Source organism: Carcharhinus amblyrhynchos, chromosome 21 (assembly GCF_965287045.1).
Source record: "Carcharhinus amblyrhynchos chromosome 21, sCarAmb.v2.hapA, whole genome shotgun sequence".
Lineage (NCBI taxonomy): Eukaryota > Metazoa > Chordata > Chondrichthyes > Carcharhiniformes > Carcharhinidae > Carcharhinus > Carcharhinus amblyrhynchos.
The window spans coordinates 45,665,404-45,685,400 of record NC_137344.1 but is presented as its reverse complement, the minus strand read 5'-3'; the positions used below and the strand labels follow the sequence as shown (position 1 = coordinate 45,685,400).

Here is a 19,997-nt window from a genome sequence, read left to right as displayed (position 1 = left end):
TATATGGACAATGAAGAAAGGTTGAACAAACTTGAATTGTTTTTATTGGCGTGTTGGAGGATGACAGGGGGACCTGATAGAGATTTACAAGGTTATGACAGACTTGAATAGGGTGGAAAATCAGAGGCTTTTTCCCAGGGTCGAAGGGTCAATTACTCAGAGGCATAGGTTGAGACTGAGGGGGGAAATGTTTGAAAGAGATGTATGGTGCTAGTGTTTGAGACTAAATGATACAAATACAGATGTAGGCAAACAGATCAGTAGGCCACAAATGTGACGTGAATTAATTTGTGTCCCCAGTCGCTGTACAGGCAGAGAGAGCATCCGGCAGGGAGCTATTTACACCTAACAGATGGCATCCCAGTAAGATTAAGTTTTGGGGTTACATCATGACATAAACCCAGCGCCTGGAATTACAAAATTAATGTACTAAGGGGAGTCCTTACCAAATTTAAATCACACCTGGCCCAACAAATCTCTCATTAGCCTGCTCCTGCAGCATTGATCCTATTGATAGATAATCACAGCAAGGGCAGTCTCTGTTGCTCCTGTGGCAACATCTCCCATTGACTTGAAGCCAGTATTATGCACATTTATATTAGACTTTGATAACATCGATGTACATGAAGATGATCCTTCAGTGACACCCCAATATAAACAGGGAAGAAGATTTGACAAACCCACTCGTAAAAGTTAATGAAATGAAATTGTGCAGGAAAGAACTTTCTTCATAAATAAGGACTAGGTTTGGATTTTATTCAACAAACATTAAAGTGATTATTAACTTTTAAATGTCAAGTAAATCTAATAAGGCAGCTGTGGGATGGTTAGATTGGTTGCCTTTCAATGTGGCTTATGTAACGAATTATACTTTTGTTGGAAAATTGAGTAGTAATCGCACTCTCCCTGCTCCCCTCACACCAAACACCACTCGGCAGTTTTAGGAATGTCATCTCAAACCTAGAATGCTCTCTCTGGAATATTTCTGATTTATTGTCTGTTTCGGCTAATCAGTGTTAATTGGAAAAGTCTCAATCTGGGAAAAAATGCAGTAACGAATCAGAATATTCTCATTTCAGTAAGATCAAAGCAAAATACTGTGGATGCTGGAATCTGAAACAAAAACAGAAGCAAAATGCTGAAAAATCTGCACAGGTCTGACAGTATCTGTGGAGAGAGAATAGACCCAATATTTCAAGTCTGGGTGACCCTTTACTTGAAACATTGGCTTTATTTCCTTCTACAGACGACGTCAGACCCACTGAGATTTTCCAGCATTTTCTGTTTTTGATTCTCATTTCAGTTGTGGAATCAAGTCCAAAAGTTTTCTTTTAAATGTCATTCTCAGGGAGTTTTTTTCAGTGTATGAAGGCATTGCGTATTTCTGCCAACAGCTCCCCAAGCAAATAAAACATAATTGAGAGGCAAACCAGCCAGATTCTCGGTGTCAAAGGCTGTGCCAGAGTTGGTACTCCTTAGCAAGGTGATATTGCATCTCTGTGAAGTCACCTCTTAAGGCACCACAATATGACCCTCCTACAGTCCAGTTTGGAACTTTCAAGCGGCACAGTGGTTAGCACTGCTGTCTCGCAGAGCTAGGACCCAGGTTCGATTCCCGGCCTTGGGTCACTGTCTGCATGGAGTTTTGCACACGTTCTCCCTGTGTCTGTGGGTTTCCTTCGGGTGCTCCAGTTTCCTCCCACAGTCCAAAGATGCGCGGATTAGGTTGATTGGCCATGCTAAATTGCCCCTTAGTGTCCCAGGTTGCGTAAATTAGTGAGATTGGTGGGGTAAATATGTGGAGTTGCAGGGATGGGCCCTGGGTGGGATTGTTGTGTTTGTAGATTTGATGAGCTGAATGGCCTCCTTCTGCACTGTAGAGTTTCTATGAAAAATGTCACCTTTTTAGGTGTTTAAGGAAATCTCTTGGCCAATCTTTTCTCATTGATAAACAAATGCCTCAAATCTCAATTGTTCACCTTTGTGCAATGTTCATGTGACACGCAGATCTTACCAGCTTTGGCCCACAGAATAGATTTTTTTGCCAGATTACATCTTCCCTGAGACGAAGTAAGGGTAGAATTTGCCCCAGTGGATACTCTCCCCCCTCCCCCCGCCCCATAACCATTTATGCCATTCCTCCAGCAGGATTGGGACCCTCCAAACCACCCACCCAATCCCTGGGAAATTCCAGACTGTTGTTTCTCATGATTGAAGGCTCTGATGGTTGTGCTAACTCTCCTGTGAGTTAGCACAGAAGAATGTGCTAACTCACTGGTAAATCTGCTTCACTAATTGTCAGGTTAACCAGGCTGACGCGATATTGAGTCGAGCAATGTGCTGTCGAGCACACAGGTGACATTGCATTGCCACTAACAAATGGCAAATCTTCAGTATTGGAGTAAACACAAATAAACATATACGCTACTAGTCACAGTGCACATTGCTGCAGCCGCACAGAATTTGATTTTAGTTGGCAGGATAAGATTTAGTTAACGTGGAACTGTTGAATTTACTAAAATTGTTGTTATGGTCTAACTCCCCACCCAGGGTTAATCCAATGATGCACCTTAAAAAACTTCATTAAAATCAGCACAGATAAATAAAACTCAGTACAAAGAAAAGGTTTGTCAATGTTGACATGGATGCATGTAGGGTCGTGCTTGGAGAACATTTGTAGGAATCTATTTCTTTTGGCTCCAGTTGCTCTTGATAGTCTTATTGACAGTACTGTTGTTGTTGCTGAATTTTACATCACAATTTGTAATTCAAAAACAGACATTCAAATTCTTTATTCAATAATGTCCAAACTAATAGCTCAAAGATTCTGCAGTCTAAGTCAAATGCTGCTCTTTGAGATAAATATCAAGCAGAGTTTGCAGTCAACTTAAATCAGATTTGCATTTGTTAAACCTGAGCATGCTGGGCTAGGAAGTCTCTCATTGGAAGGCAAATTCTGTAAGGACACAATCCCCCAGCCTGCTGATTACACTATTGAATAGTATCCTGAACAGTGTAAAGTATAAGGCTCTCATAATTTTATGTCCATTTTTTTCATTCCAAAAATTCCCACCCTTCAAAGGCAGACTCAGAAAGACCACTGTGGTTTGTCTCCATGTGTGTGTTTGTCATGTTCTTTTTAATGATTTAGTACTGTCTGTGTGAAATATGTATTTGTACCGATTCTTCATAGTTCGTTCAACTGTCTGTTGTGTCGCAATGTTTCAGTATCCCCTTGCAAATGTATACTAATGATTTTTGAAATTAGGGAATATCAGTAAGGACACTAACACATCCTGCCATTAGCAATGCACATGTCTTTTTCTTCAAAGCCTTCAGAGCATTACATGTTGAACAAGTCAAAGCTTGGTGCATAACTGAAAAAATTACATTTATATTATAAATTCCCAAATCTATCAAACATTTATTTTACATATTCTAAAACGTACTTTACTTCCTTTTAGGCAAGCTTTTACAGTACAGTATTTAATATGCATTGGTTCAGGTGATGCACACATGCTATGTTCAGGTGATATAAGAAAATCTGTTTTCTTTTGGCAAAAAATTATTTAAGAAAAGGCAGCAAAAATGTAAGCACCTAGCATCCACAGATCTGTAAGCTAACAAACTGGGAAAGACACAGATCTGGACATCATCAACAATCAAGACTTGGCTAACACTAGGAGGGGAATGGAAGGTGGACAGGGTGAAAGAGAAATGGAAATCCTGTCAGAGAGAAGAACAGTACTTCTTCAGGGTAGTGAATTAAACAACTAAGATGAAAGCAAATTACTGTGGATGCTGGAGTCTGAAACAAAAACAGAAAATGCTGGAAAATCTCAGCAGGTCTGACAGCAGCTGTGCAGAGAAAACAGCGAATGTTTTGAGGCTGGATGAATCTTTGTCAGAGCTAAAGAAAACTGGAAATGGGGTGAAATTTGTACTGTTTTAGGGGAGGGGGTGAATGGAGTGATAGCTTAGATTCAGCACTCTTACTGTCTGGCAGAATGATAATTGGCTGTGACTGAAGTGTGTTCTAAATCATATTCTGAAGCATTCTGGAGTCCAGGTCTCATCATTCTCAGACCCAGGATCTACAAACAGCAACGCTCGAAAGATGTAGCAAAGGACTCCCACACCTACACAACAAATTGCCTTTATATAGCGCCTTGAACATAGAAAAATGTCCCAAGGCATGTACTTGCTTGCACACTGTCACAGTATCTCAAGTTAACAAGAGTTGAATGTTCCTGGCTCTAAGAATTACTTACTCAATTAGAGTCACAGTAATGGCTTGTTACAGGGTGTAATGTTACTGAAGGGTTTCATGGGGTGATAAAGATATTTTGCTCATGTACCACTGCAAAAAAGCTGTAAAATTAGTCCTTATCTTAAAACCACATTCTTACTTGCAACCTACTTGGCTGCTGATGCACACAACACGCAGACTCAAACAAGCTGCCCCTATTCAAGTGATATACCCTGAGCACAGTGCTTGAGATAAAACAATTAAAATCTGAATTTGTTAATTTTTTTAATTGAGCCTGAGAAAGCTGCAGTCATATTCACCAGCACCCCCTTATCACCCTGCCCTCACCATCTCCACAAGATCCTTTGAATTCTCAATGTGTCAACAGATGAAAATGATTCACCAAGCAAATGGAACTGTCCTGTCTCGCAGCGTAAGAAGCAGTGAATGAAACTCCTATCGTTGTGTTAGCCTGCTTCAGTTCAGATTGAGAATTCAACAGTTCTTGCTGATGATGAGAGGGCGAGCTCAGAAGAACACGCTTACCCCTTTTCCAGAACCAAATTTCATATAACTGTGTTCAGAATATCACGTCAAAATGTCAAATTCATATATTTGTTGTCCAGTGGCTGAGTTTACAGCTTTTAGTATGTCCAACGTGTTATGTTCTGATGACCTGTGCGACTTTTATTTGCTGATTTGTTTCCTGTTCCCCACATGTTCCAGGCCACATGCTGTAGTGTTTGATACCTGTTAGGTTTGGTGTCAGTCAGTCTAATCCAGTCCAATCAAGCTTTGAGGACATGGATGTGGTCTCAGATTCTGATCTCCACTCATTGTTTTCTGTAATATCTTTCGTTAGCTGTGCCAGCATGTGTATTCTGATGTGTGACTAAGGGCACAGAAATTGTCTGTATTTCCCAAGACTAAACTGTTTGCTATTTGAACTACTGAACAGATCGTAAGGAGTCATGGACCACTGATGAAAGCTACTGGGGAACTGCAAACAGAGGATGGTCTCATTAAACATGATAGAAATCTCATTGAATGCGTTTGCTTTATTACATTGAGCAGCAACTGAACTCTTAATCAATGTGGAAACAACACCCAGTCTAGGGGACAGTGGCAGAAATGCAGGATAGGTTGATTGGCCATGCTGAATTGCCCCCTTTAGTGTCCCAACATGTGTAAATTAGGGAGATTGTTGAGGTGAATATGTGTGCGATGCTCTCTCAAAGAGTCGATGCAGACTCGATGGGCCAAATGACCTCCTTCTATGCTGTAGGGAGTCTATAATTGAGCAGGCTGTCCTTTCACCTCTGAAACCCCTGCAGTTGGAACCATCGTGGAACAGTGAGTCGCCTCCTTTATCAGGCCATAACAATTATACATTATTTGGGTCATCTTTACCCAGTCTTCCTCTTAATTGCAGGAGCATGGTACGAAACTGTCCACAATTTGACGCTGACAGACAGTGTAACTTAATTAGGCTCACAGGGCTGGGCTGTACGATAAATACAATTGAAGATGGGTCACCAAGTCAGACTGAAACTAGTAGTCCTGAGGAACCCATCCCAAAAGCATTAAAAGTATTTCTATTAAATAAGTAAATTCATAGAAGTAGAAATGACTGTTGCTTTGTATTTCTTTTTTTGACCCATCCCTTCTGGAAAATAGCATCATCTGGGCTTGCAATCTCAGTAATATTTCGCGAATGTGGATTGGTTAATGACATAATACAAGCAAAGCAATCAGCTCAAGACATTTTTAGGCGTGTAAATCATCTACAGGATGAACTGCAGCAACTCACCAAGGCTCCTCCAACAGCAGTTTCCAAACCCTCAACTTCTAACACTTAGAAGTTCAAAGACAACTAGTGCTAACTTTTCAAATCGCTCCTCCTATCTGATGGCTGTCGTCCCTGATAATATGCCAGTAGACCCTTCCTACAGCCTTTTCTGAAGTATAGTGCCCAAAATACTCTCTTTGAGGTGATTTTTAAATTCTACTTTTTTTTTTTCTTTTGTTCTCTAAATTACCAGAAGAAAAAACAATGCAGATAATGTTTAAAGAGACCATTGCAATTCTGAACTTAGTACATCCAGGTTTCAAAGTTACTGCTTTTCCTTTGACTCAGTGTATAAATGGGGGTCAAATCAATGGTCTAAAATGGATAATAGTCCATGCCTCCTTACTAAAGACTGTCCATGAAGATTTGTCTTATAATAATCGAAGCTTTACCAACTGCATGAAGATACATTCTGCTGTTAAGGACCAAAAGAAAAGTTGCTATTAACGGTATTCAGCTGCATGATCAGCATGATGGATTTTCAAAATGCTAAATTGGATTGCTTAAGTTTACAAGTTATTTCTGGTTAGCCAACCACTTTGTTTGGATTGCAAAGAGAGTCTGCACAGTGAAAGCACTAATTACAATTCTGGGTGTGATTGAAGGGACTGCTCAGTCGATCAACACACATTGTGCAGAAAGGTTTAAAGTGTAAGCAAGCTTTAAGGATATGATATAATGGAACTCATTGGTATAGCTATTATTTTGGTGGAAATTTTACTGAATTTGTTCCCTTTCATTCCTGTTCTCCTTCAAGTTGGAAGGAGGTGATCAAAGAGGGACACAAAAAGGTGGGGATTAGCACAGTGTTGGGAGGCAATGGGCTAGTAAACTAGATTGTTAATCCAGAAACTCAACTAATGTTCTGGGGATCCGGGTTTGAATCTCGCCATGGCAGATGAATTTTAATTCAATAAAAAAAATTGGAATTAAGAATCCACTGATGACCATGAAACCATTGTTGATTGTTGGAAAACCCCATCTGATTCATTAATGTCCTTTAGGGAAGGAAATCTGCCATCCTTACCTGATCTGGCCTACATATGATTTCAGAGCCATAGCAATGTAGTTGACTCTTAACTGCAGATGGGCAACTACAGATGGGCCAGTATTTATTGCCCATCACCAATACCCATGTCCTATGAATGAATAAAGAGAAGTCCCACAATCTACATTAAAATGTTGGATTTCTATTCCCATAGAATTGAAAGGGTGGTAACAAGGAGCCATCCCATTGGTGAGCAAAATATACTGCCATTGCCAAGCAATGAATGTCCAACACAAGTATGTTATTATTGGTTCTTATTCATTCAGGATAGAAAATATTATAAAAGCAAAATACTGTGCTGAAAATCTGAAATAAAAATAGAAAATGCCAGAAAATCTCAGCAGGGGTGGGACATCTGTGGAGAGACAAACCAAATTAACATTTCAAATTCAAAATGACTAAAGAACTAAAATTCTCCAGTCCCAGCAACATCTCCATGCATCAACTTGATGTTTGGTCCAAAGGAAATCTTTGTCATAGTTTTAAATCTACAAAAACATCTTTTAATATCATTTTTCCTCTGGGAATAACATTACAAAATAATTAAATTTTGGCTTAGCTGATTGGACATGCTGAAGCATTGTCACTCTAGCTCCCCAAGGTCCTACATTTGGAAGTATTAGAATTTAAGATCAAAATGTTGTTTTTTAAATATTTAAGAAATTTCTTGTCTTAAGAAATGCCCAAATCTGCAAGTAGTTTAAAAAAAACAACTTCCATTTGTATAACGTCCTTCATGTACAAAACATCCCTAAGCACTTCATCAGAATGTTGTCAAGTGAAATTTAATGTTGAACCACATAAGGAGATGAGATACCAGATGGCCAGCAGTTTGGTTTCATGGAGTTCCATAAAGGGCCAAAGAGAGATGGAAGGGTTCCCAAAGTTTAAGACCTAGGCAACTGAAGGCGTGGCCTCCAAATGTGGTGTGATTAAAATCAGGGATGTGGAAGGGGTCAGAATTAGACAAACACGAGAACAAGAAGAGCTGTAAGGCTGGAGAGGTTGAAGAAATCGAGGTGGTGTGGGGGGCGCTTGTGAAGTCCTTGAATACAATGATGAGAATTTTAGCAATTGCAGCGCACATTGGGGTAAGGGCAATCAGTACTTGTTGCTAGCAGTACTCAGTAATGAAGGAACTCATCACTCAGGGCAGTCAGTACTTGATGCAGGCAGTAGAGATTTTAAGGAACTCATGTTTATGTAGGGTGAAAGATGGGAGCTCAGCCAGGAGATCAAGAAAATAGTTAACGGTTCGTAGACTTAACAGTGGCATGAATGGGAGCTTTCAGCAACTGATAGGCTGAGAGAGGGGCTATAATCAGGTGATGTTGTAGAAGTGGAAATAAGAGGTTTTAGCAATGGAGGAGGTATGTTGTTGGAAGCTCGCCTCTGTGCTGGACATGACACCAAGATTGTGATCAATCTGATTCAACCTCATATAAGGATAGAATCAATGGCTTAGGTGATCAAAGAATGGCTTTTGTCTTGCTAATATTTAGTCAGAGGAAATTTCTGCTCATCCACTTCTTGGTGTCAGAGAAGCAGCCTGATAATGTAGAATTGATGGAAGAGTCGAGAGACTAGATGGTGAGGTAGAGCTACATGGCATCAGCAGACCAATGGAAATTGACATTCAAATGATATCAGGGTCCGAGGACTGATCCCGATGTAATTGTGCAGGAGCGGGAAGAGAAGCCATTGCAAGTGATGCTCTGGTTGTGATTAGATAGATAAGAATGGAACCAGGTAGAGCAGCTCCACCCAGCCAGACAACAGTGGCGAGGTGTTGGCGGAGGATATTGAGGTGAACAATGTCAAAGGCCACAGATAGGTCTGGAAGGTTAAGAAGGAATAATTTACTACCATCATATAAACTGTTTCAATACCATGGCAGGATTGGAAATCTCATCAGAGAAATTCAAGCAATGGAGTTGTGTGGAAGATAAGTATGGGAGGAGTCAACAAATTGAGGGACTATGGAGAGGAAAAGGTGGTTGGATGTGAGGCAGGACACAGGGGCCAAGCGTGTTTCTTTTGAGGAGGTGTGGTTGAAACCCAAAGAGAGGAAGCCATTAACAATACCAGCTGACATAGGAACCAGGAAGGAAAGTTGGGTGGTCAGCAGTGGGAGGAGGATTGATGGTATCATGGACAAGCTCAGCCCAGAGAGGGGACAAAGGAAAGATCCTAGAGAAAACTGAGTTCAATGCCAAAGCAGGTGAACTAAGGGAAGGGGTAAAGGCAGCTCACAAAGAAGTATATGAGCTCCTCACAGTTGTTGTTGGAGGTGGGAATGGAAGACCCCGGGGAAGAGGGGTTTATGAAGATGGTTTATGGTGTAGAAGAGAACCCGAGGGTTATCTTTACATTTCAGGATGAGCCTTGAATATTGAAGCAGTTTTAGCAGAGGATAGCAGGACCCAATAGTGGTCCAACCAGATCTGGCAGCATTAGTGGTATCGAGGGATAAATCAGGCTGTGTCATCCCCATTCTGCTGACTAAGAAAAATGTTAAAAGTGCTAAGAATATAGGAATTGGAGTAGGCCATTCAGCCCCTTGAGCCTGTGCCATCACACTAGGTCATGAGTGAACTTTAAGTTACATCCATCTTTTCTCGAGGGGTAGCTCTTAAACTGGAAAGGAAGATTAAATGGGAGGTGAATTCAAACAATTTATGTTTATGGGGGAAAAGAAGGAAACAAAATGGTAATAAGATAGTATATCAAGATACATTCACTATAACTTCAGAGGGACATTTGGTGACAATTCATCTTTCCAAGTTACTCTTTCTGTACACTTGCCCATGATTGTATTGAGCAGTCCTTGTAAAACACAACTAACTGAATTACAGTGCTGCTGCTAAAGTGTTAAGAGTTTCACAAAGCAACAGGCTGTATGTAGTCAAGTCTCTTTGGAGACTAATTATACCTGCACATTACTCATGATTATCACTTCAGGCATTCAGTGTCAAAAGAACAACCCTGTCAACATTACCCAGTGTGGAACTTGCAAGAATTTTGCAGAAGAGCAATTTCTTTTTTAAATATTGAGCTAATCAATTAAAGAGTATACACAAATAGAAGAAAACTGCCATTGATTTAAGTCTTGTGATCTGTACCAGTGAGAAAAGGTTTTATTTCCACCAAGCACATCACAGAAGCAAGGTGCCCAATCCAAAATTAACGGTTTTAGACTCATACATTTGTGTCCTGTTTTAAATTTGGTCGATTACACTACAGTCTATGACTGCATCATTTTCTGATGACTGTGATTAAAAGAAGGTGCACAGAATGCTCAAGTGACATAACTTCTGAGAATCTGAGTTATAAGCCCTTAATCTTAATCAACTGAGTTCAAGGAAATGTAAGACATTGGTTTTTCTTGTGACTTCAAGTCATGATTCGTGGATGGAGCTAGGCACCTTCTTCAAGTTATCAGCCCCTTAAGATATTAGATCCAAAGTTTTTGAAAGCTGAGGGAGGGAGACTAATTCAGGGCATTTTGTGTCACTGACTCATGGTCACGTATGCAAAGAAGCTAATCCTCCCAGAGCTCATCACCACTGATCACCAACAGACCTTATTGGATTCCTGTGATGTGCTTTGTAGATCTGAGCCACTAGAAGTGGATGCCCTTCTGTTTTTCTTGTAGACTGCTTTTGACACTGAATAAACACTGGAGTTACTCTGGCAGGAGATTTGCTCAATTATGCATGGCTAAGTAACAACTAGAAGAATACGTCATGGTTTTGAAATCTAAATGATTTTTGTTTAATGTCTTGCCCCCATTTAGAAGCACAGTGTAAACCTTATTACTCTGACTATTCTCCTGCTCGGCTTTTCATCCACAAAATGTGCACGAGCCATTACTTGGATTTGTTCATCACTGTAGTGATTGGGCTGAATGTAATCACCATGGCAATGGAACATTATCAGCAGCCAAAGGTAAGGATGGTTATTTTGTAATCAAACTAGAAACAGGAAAATGGCATTGGTCACAGTTCTAAAGCTGACCACCTCCAGTTTCCTAACGCTAACTGCATTTGAGTAAGAGTTGGCAGGCGATGTGACTAAGAGCCAACAACTCATCTCGTACGTCAGAACATGTTCAGGATTGAAGGGCATGAGAAGTCCTGCTGATGTTGTTGCTTGCTTAATGATGTCTATTGGTAAATGCTTTCAAGCCTGCTGGATGCATTTGTGGAACAAAATATTGGTATACAGCATTGCTGCTGTATACCTTTGGCAGGGTAACCAATAATATGTGTGTTAAAGTTTGTTGCTCAGTGCTGGACACTCGCATTCACAGCACAGTGCTGAGCATATAAGATTTGGCTGATTGGAAAACTGAAGAAAATAGTATACTACATTTATTGAACAACTACAGTGACATCTCTCTTGTCAGCAAGCAACACAATTTCAACTCTTGGCCACTGTCAGAGTAAACTAACAGGATTCCTATGTAAATAGTAGAAATTATTCTGGAGGAAGCTATTGAAGCGGTAAGACTCTAAACTGACACCTGTTTCATATGAAATTGGCAACTTTTGTAAACACCATTTTTGGCATCTTTGTCAAGCACCCCCTCCACCCACGCTCACCCTGAAGCACACTTCTTGACACCCAACACCAGCTCTCATCTGAATTAATATTCTTGCAGTAATCAAGAGATATTTTAACAACTCCAGCTTCCCACTCGTCCAAGTTGCACTTTCAAAAGTTTCATAATCTCCTTGGTATCACAGTAGCTCCTCCATTTCCCTATATTAGAAATAATCAGGAAAAGACAGGATTTCTGTGAATTAACTTTTAAAGTCCCAAACCTCCATTCATATATAAAAAAAGATTTGCCAGGATTTTGAGCCCGTGTTCACTGCGAGTGTAAATGGCAATGTGAGCACAAAATATTGAGAGACTCAGAAAATGAGAATCTCTCCCAGGAAGGTTAAGAACCTAATTTCATTACACTTAGACATAGAATCCTTCAGTGCAGAAGGAAGCCATTCAGCTCATCAAGTCTGCACCAACCACAATCCCATCCAGGCCCTATCCCTATAACCCCATGCAATCACCCTAACTAGTCACCCTGACATTAAGGGGAAATTTAGCATGGCCAATCCACCTAACTCGCACATCTTTGGACTGTGGAAGGAAACCAGAGCACCCAGAGGAAACCCACGCAGACACAGGGAGAATGTACAAACTCCACAGACAATGACCCAAACCGGGAATCGAATCCGGGTCCCTGACGCTGTGAGGCAGCAGTGCTAACCACTGTGCTGCCGCTTAATGGGCTTTGCCACCCTCTCGCCCCTCCACACATTAGGAATTCCCCTTTCTAACTTGGAGGCAAGAGTGCTTGCAGTGAACCACAGCTGACCGAAGGGTGTGAGGCTAATGCTAATGAATATATCTTGGTAAATAACATGATATGTTGTTTAATTATTAGATTAAAATGTGAATACTCCCAACTGTAAATTCAAGGGAACAGTAGTAAAGGTTAAGAAGTCATAGAATTCCGGAACAAAATAAATCAACATGTCATAATACCAAGCAGATTCAGTAGTAATTTTCCAAACAGTAACCAGAAATAGAAAATATTACAAGGCTATGGGGACAAGCAAGAGAGTAGGATTCACTGGACAGTTCTGCCAAAGAGCCCGGACAGACTCAAGAAGTCAAATGACCTCCCCTCAGTGCTATTTCATTCTATGTCAAATATAAATTGGTACCCACAAAAGGACAAATTTGCAATTGTTCTAATTTAATGTTTTACCTTCAATCTTAATCTCTAATGTTCTCAGGTTCTCGATGAGGCCCTGAAGATCTGTAACTACATCTTCACGATTATCTTTGTCCTGGAGTCTGTTTTCAAACTAATTGCCTTTGGTTTTCGCCGATTCTTCAAGGATAGGTAAAATACCGCAGCAACAATTAAGCTGTTAAGTGTTGGATCATTGCTCGTTTTATTGTATGACTTATTTAGCTTTGTTGGCACAGAGGAGAGTTAGGTGGATTGAACCTTTTTATCTTTTATACTCTGTTTAATTGGAGCAGCCGTCGCAGAAAGGTATTTTCATTGCCCAGAGATGCTATAATCTCACAGTCAGCATTTTTTCTGCTGTAACATTAATGTCACCCTGTCTGTCGGAGAGTCGGTGCAGACTCGAAGGGCTGAAAAGCTTCTTTCTGCACTGTAGGGATTCTACGATAATTGTCCCAACTATTCTCTGGCACAGAGTGGAAGCAGTGCAGACGCATGCTTTGCAGCAGATACTCTATCTATTGGCTTACAAGAAAATCTGTTGCATGGAACAATAACAAGTTGCATGTATTTGTCATTTACCATTCAGGTTCCACATCATCATGGGGTCAAGTAAGGAGCGGTTTAACTTCCCAAAGAGTTAATGGGGTGACTAAGACTTCAAAATGGGGCTGACAGACTGAGCACTTGTTAACACAAAACTCTGTTCTCTGTAGCTCTTACAAAGGCTGACTGTTGGCCAAAAACACCAACCTGTTTCAGTGGGTCCCCTTTTAATCAGCAAATTTGGGACCTATGGCCAGAACTGGCAAGAGAATGAAAGAGGTGCTAAAAAAAGGTATCCTTTCAATTATTTGGTGGGGTCAGAAGGAAGACAAGGCTCCACCAGCACCCCAGACACAGACAGATTTGTCTCCATGATCATGGCCCCAGTCCTCATCCGTTCCTGAACTTGTTAGCAGCTGAAGCCACATGATATCCATGCCAAGCCTGAACCCAGAGACAGCTGCCTGATAGGGGCGAGCCAACCCGCCAGCTCTACTCAACAGAGGTTTCATTGGACCTCAGAATCCCTCCAGCCCCTTTGCTGCAGAAATGGGTGGGTTTGCTGGTACACACCACTGCTCCAAAAGTTAAGATCAACCTGACACAAGCCTGCCAGTTTCAAAGCTGCATTTAAAGGTTTGGCATTGCTGATGTTATAGCTTCACTCTGGTGTAATTCTGCTAGTATCAAAGGGCACATAATGTCAAAAAAAACCTTGTGTAAAGATGCACTTTCGGAGACTCAATTAATGAACCCAAAAGGTTAAAGGTTTATTAATGAGAATAGTTAGCAGCCACATGACCACAGCCAGTCTCTACATGTCTCTTGCTGAAGAGGACTCCGCCCCTGGGATAATTACCCACACTTGAGTCCCCATTGGGACCAAAACTAGGTGACCTCTTTTCTGCTGTGTTACCCTTAAAAGGACAATTACCGTATCAGGACATTGATCTTACGTATATTCATTCAATGGAAATTGAAATTCAGTTTCCTCATACCATACTTGCTTGAAATCTTCCAGAAGAGAATTTAACTGTGTGAGTTGCAAGGCACTGTATAACCTTTGTCTATGCAATAACACCAGACTGTCTAAAACATCAGACCTATCAATGTCATGTTATTTTTGTCAAATCCCCTGCATTATACACAGTGATCAATTTAATCTTGCATGTGGAAATCAGAAAACATTTGAAATTACTATCGATGAAATAAAATTGTGTTATCTCTCAATGCAATGTTGCTAAGATTGGAAAATTCTCCCCTCAGTATGCTATCTGGGAGATCTGCAATCTACAACAGCTGAGGAAATTCATGTTCTCTTTAATATTTTGTTGATTACAGATTATATTCACCAGGGAAGTCAAGCCTCTAGGTGCCCGGTACCATAATGCATTATCAGCATCAGAAACAACACAAGGCTTTAATCTAATTTAAATTCCCAAAATAAAATGAAACAGAACTTTGATGGGCCCTCGGGTTTACCTGCAGCTCCCTAGGTTTCAAACACATGTTAGTTTTGGCCCAGCTGCTAAGTTTTGAAAGTTGCTTGTGATAACTCCTTTGTGGTTTAACTTCAGATGGAACCAGTTGGATCTAGCTATTGTACTGCTGTCCATTATGGGGATCACCCTTGAGGAGATTGAGGTGAACGCTTCCTTGCCAATCAACCCCACAATCATTAGAATTATGAGAGTCCTCCGGATTGCTAGAGGTGAGTAAAGCTGGACCTTATTATTCGCTGTAGTTTGTGTAAACTCCTCTTAAAACTAAGAATTCACATCTCTTCATGGAGTTACTCCTAGCTGATAGATTGTATGTATATTTTTTGACATTAGGTGAACTGAGAACCAGTAAGGAAGTGAGGATTTTATTTTTACGCTTTGAGTTGTTGGAATCTGGAAAGCTCTGCCAAAAGGATGGTGGAGGCAGATCCAATAGTAACTTTTAAAAGGGAATTGGGCGAATACATGAAGGAACACAAATTGCAAGGCTCCAAGGAAATAGGGTGTGGAACTAATTGGATGGCTCTTTCATAGAACCAGCCTAAACATGATGGGCCAAATGGTCTCCTTTTATGTTGTATGATCTGAGATCAGGGTCAGGCAATACAATGATGCCCCACTTGATCCAATAGTCCAGTGACACTCTCTCTGCCAGCGTTGGTTACTTCATCATGATACCAGAGCCTTTTGAGTTATTCAGTTCGAACTATATCACAATACCCTATAGGCCCACCAGATATTATTACTACAAATTATGGTCCACCTATTCAGTCCTATCCCCCAGGAATTGTATTGCAGGATGGGACCTTGCTCTACTCCTTTCTCGCCACCCTTACTCTTCTAAATTCCAGGGCTAGAGTCCCTTAACTCTTGGCCACCTGGCTTGGCTCTGTTGAGAATCCCTCCTCTAGGCTCAGCAGTATTTTGAAGCCCCTGTGACCTAAGAGATACCGGGCAAAAAATATGAATCAATTATTGATCATGCGCTGGTTATCCACTCTCCAAACAGTAATCATCGCTCTCTCAATCTACAGCCATTTGGATCTGTTGTACTGCAGGTACACCACTGATGTATGATCGGTGGAGACAGTGGGGTTACCAAGATTCCCATCAGTCCCACTGTCAATGCAGGAATCATGCTTAGAGGTTAGAGTTAGAAGAATCAGCGACCATCATCTGCTCGGCAGCCTTCTCTCCACCGACAGTACCTGGTCAAAATATCTCTGTGATTCTAAAAAAGAAAGGAAACACTCTGGAACACTTGTCACAGCTCAAAATCAACCCACCCCCACCTTCCCCTACCCCCTCCCACCACCACCACCTCCCACCATTCCTTGTGCTATCTAGATTTAAGCTTTGAAGGAGAAATCATTATTCTGACAAAAGTGAATGGGCAACAGAAGGAAAAACCTTCTTATCTCTGGGGTCTGTATGGATGCCTCTTTGGATGCATTCCAGTCAGCCCTGGCAACTCATACTTTCGAATACCTCCTCTTTATATATGTTTAGACCATCCAGTATTTCAACTACCTCCTCTTTCACTATAAGCTTAGCAGCATCTTCTTCCTTAATAAAGACAGATGCAAAATACCCATTTTGTACCCCAACAATGCCCTTTGTCATCATGTGCAGATCCCCTTCTTCGTCCCTAATTGAACATAAGGACTAGGAGCAGGAGTAGGCCATTTGGCCCTTCAAGCCTGCTCCACCAATCAATAAGATCATGGCTGATCTTTTTGTGGACTCAGCTCCACTTACCCACTGCTCACCATAACCCTTAATTCTTTTATATTCAAAAATGTATCTATCCTTGCCTTAAAAACGTTGAATGAAGTAGCTTCAACTGCTTCACTGGGGAGAGAATTCCACAGATTCACAACCCTTTGGATGAAGAAGTTCCTCCTCAACTCAGTCCTAAATCTGCTCTCCCTTATTTTGAGGCTTACTGGCCACCCCTCCTCTTACTATCTGCTTATTATTAGAGTGTTCCTAGAAGATTTTTGGGTTCACTTTTACATTGGCTGCCAGTCTCTTCTCATGCGTGTTCTTTGCCTCTTTATTTCCTTTATCGCTTCCCCTCTGGACTTTCTGTACTCGTCCTAGTTCTGCCTGTTAATTTTGAACAACAGTAAACACTGGGTAAAAATCAGGTGGGAGCAGAGTTCCTTATCAGGTCAGCACCAGATGGGTTTGAGGAGCAACTGTTTTGTCTTGATTGGCAGAAGGATATCATTAACTTTATAAGGGAATTTTAGCATTTCATTCAAATAAGATTTATTAACTGAATTATTTAAAACAGAACATTGTTAGGCGATGAATTGTGTTACTTAGCAACACAAGGACAAGTGATTGGGAAACATCTGTGACATTATCAGATCTGCAGCATTTATAACCTTTACTTATGTTCCCAAAAGTTCTGAAGCTCTTGAAGATGGCAGTGGGGATGAGAGCCTTACTGAACACCGTAATCCAGGCTCTACCACAGGTAAGCGCATTGCTGTAAATTCACAATATCATAGGATGGCAAATCTGTTTTATAGCTCTGGTAGCTCACTACGCTTGTATCCATTGCTTGTCTTATATTATGTCCTGGTGTGAGAAGCTGTTGAATACAACACCACAGCATTGTAACAATCCCAAGGGAAACTAAGGTCTTCATGGGAGCTGTCATATCAGTACAGCACTACGTCCCAGGCCATTTCCTCATCACTTTGAAGCTCAACAATGATGCTTAAAACTGATGCCTGAACTTGTGCAATGACAGAGTATTGCAAGACTGCAATGCTCCAGTGTAGTGAAAATGTGACATTGGCCAAAAATTGCAAGTCCTGCCCCTAATGCCATTTTTGCAGGGGAGGGGATGGAGCCATGCCGGGATTTGCACATGTGCATTTTGCAGAGGCAGCTGCTCACATAAATCAGCAGTTGCCTCCACTAATGCCGCACTTGGTGACCCAAGTGAGTGAAACATGAGGTGCACAGATATGACCTAGTCGGAGTAGGCTTGAACTTTGTGGAGTCCTTTGGACAGGTGAGGTATCCTTATGGAAAAATAGGATATTCCTTTGAACCTGGTCCCATATTCCTTGGGGGAAGTCAGGTGCCCATTGGAAGAGGTCAAGTGCCATTTGGAAGAGGTAAGGTACCCTTTAGGATTGTTAAAAGTAGACAAGAATGTATACAAAAGGTGCATAAATGCATTAGCTGTCAAGCTTATTGGAGCTGTGAAAAATCTCAAAAGGAACTATCAAAAGCAGTTGTCAAAAGTGTCCATCAAGATGTCAAGGTGTTTAAAATGCCTGCCCTTTAAAGCTTTGAAAAAGATGTCTGGAGTGTTTTTTTTAAGAAATACACTATCTATTTCACCCTATCTAGGCACCATGTGGGCTGGGCAGAGGGGTAAAGGTTGGCATGGAGGACATGAGGGGCTATGGGGGACCAAACTCTCAACACTCATTCAATACAGGCACGCTGAGGCCAAAACGGGTGGAGTGCACAGAGTCAGGACACCTGTTTCAGGTCTGCCTTGAAAGTCTCACCCCTTCTCCCTTTGCCAAGACCTGCACATTTTGCAAATTATTCTTTGGATTATTGCTGCGCCTGCTGTCACAGGTTTGTGCTGCAATTCTGCGCTCTCTCTGGGCTGATAGTTGTAGCAGGGGATCTGAATTCCCCAGAAGAGAAAGTTAATGGTCACAGCATGAGTGATTCCTTTTCTCACACCAGCCATCCTAACACTTGCTCGACTGTCACATCAGTGCAGGAGTCACAGACGCCACAAGACAGATTGAGGCCTCAACTCATTTTGCTTTCGGCTTTCAATAGTCAGGGGAGAGACACCAACTTTAATTCTGTTGGAGGGTCAAATTGAAACTCAGTTCCTGAAAGTTCCCTAATGGAATGTGACACCTCCGCCAGCCCTCTCTGGCTGGGTCCAAGTGCTAGGCATGAAAGAACAGTACTCAATCAATCTAGTTTCACAGGTCTGGGAGTTCATGAAAATGACAGTCTGAAAATTTGCAGTGCTTTCAGAAGAGTCGTGTAATCATCCTATAATTAGATGTTTTTTTTCAAATGTTCTCCAGTTTAAAAAAAAATAGAAGCATTGAAAGGTATGAGATTTGCATTTTGGCTTGTGGCCATGAATGGAGCACAAGTCAATGGGAATTACGTCAATAAAATAACCTCATTTGCAAAGAGCTGCATGAAACTGAGAAGTCAGAAGCAATTTCATAGCTTTAACATCTGATTCCGCATGTCCCTTTCCCTCAAGTGATTCGTTGTGCTAATTGGTCTGCTGTCACTCAGATTCATTCAGAAATGGACATTTGCTCTGCCCCCATTGCTTACATAAAATTCTGCCCAGGATTACAATATATTGGTTTTTAAACCACTGGCTTAACTCCACCTAGACAGTAGTCCTTGACATCTGAACTCCTCCAGTTTCCTGTCTCAATGGCATTCTGCATGACACTCGTTTGTGTCTCTTAGTTGTGAACAAGGGAGGAAATAACTTTCATTTATATAGCGCCTTTCCCAACTTCAATGTCCTGAAGCACCTCACAGCTCCTGAATTACTTTTTGAAGTATGGTCACTGTTATAATGTAGGTGACATAACAGCCAGTTGAAGCATATCAAGCTTCCATAAATGGCACTGTGAGCAGATAATCTGCTTTTGTGATGTTGATTGGGAGATGAATGTTGGCCAGTGCACCAGGGTGAATAGTGCCATGTAATATTTTACATTTATCTCAGAGAGCAGACAAGACTGGTTCTAACATTGTATCTCAAAAACATTTCATCTGTCTCCTTTCTCCATAACCTCAACCCTGATGAAGCTATCAAGCAATCGAGTTTGTGTTACTGCAAAAATATTTGATGTGCCTGTTTATTAATCCTCTCATTGTTTGACAGCTAAATGAAATATTTATTTCATGCTGTAATAAATATGAACTTACAGATTACCATTTGTGATGTTTGCCTCTGAACTATTAACTATTCATGTGACCATCTTCTGCTGTTTTAAACAGGTTAA

General features: G+C 41.1%; 1 protein-coding gene across 1 annotated transcript in view; it reads left to right on the top strand.

Moving 5' to 3' along the window:
- LOC145356398 (voltage-dependent T-type calcium channel subunit alpha-1G-like) overlaps window positions 1–19,997 on the top strand; it is a 313,384-nt gene that overhangs the window by 250,098 nt on the left and 43,289 nt on the right. Inside the window, exons 25-28 of the mRNA XM_080209098.1 lie at window positions 10,943–11,094; window positions 12,954–13,063; window positions 15,037–15,170; window positions 17,376–17,446. Of these exons, the coding sequence (XP_080065224.1) occupies window positions 10,943–11,094; window positions 12,954–13,063; window positions 15,037–15,170; window positions 17,376–17,446 (467 nt within the window). The remainder of the gene's footprint in view (window positions 1–10,942; window positions 11,095–12,953; window positions 13,064–15,036; window positions 15,171–17,375; window positions 17,447–19,997) is intronic.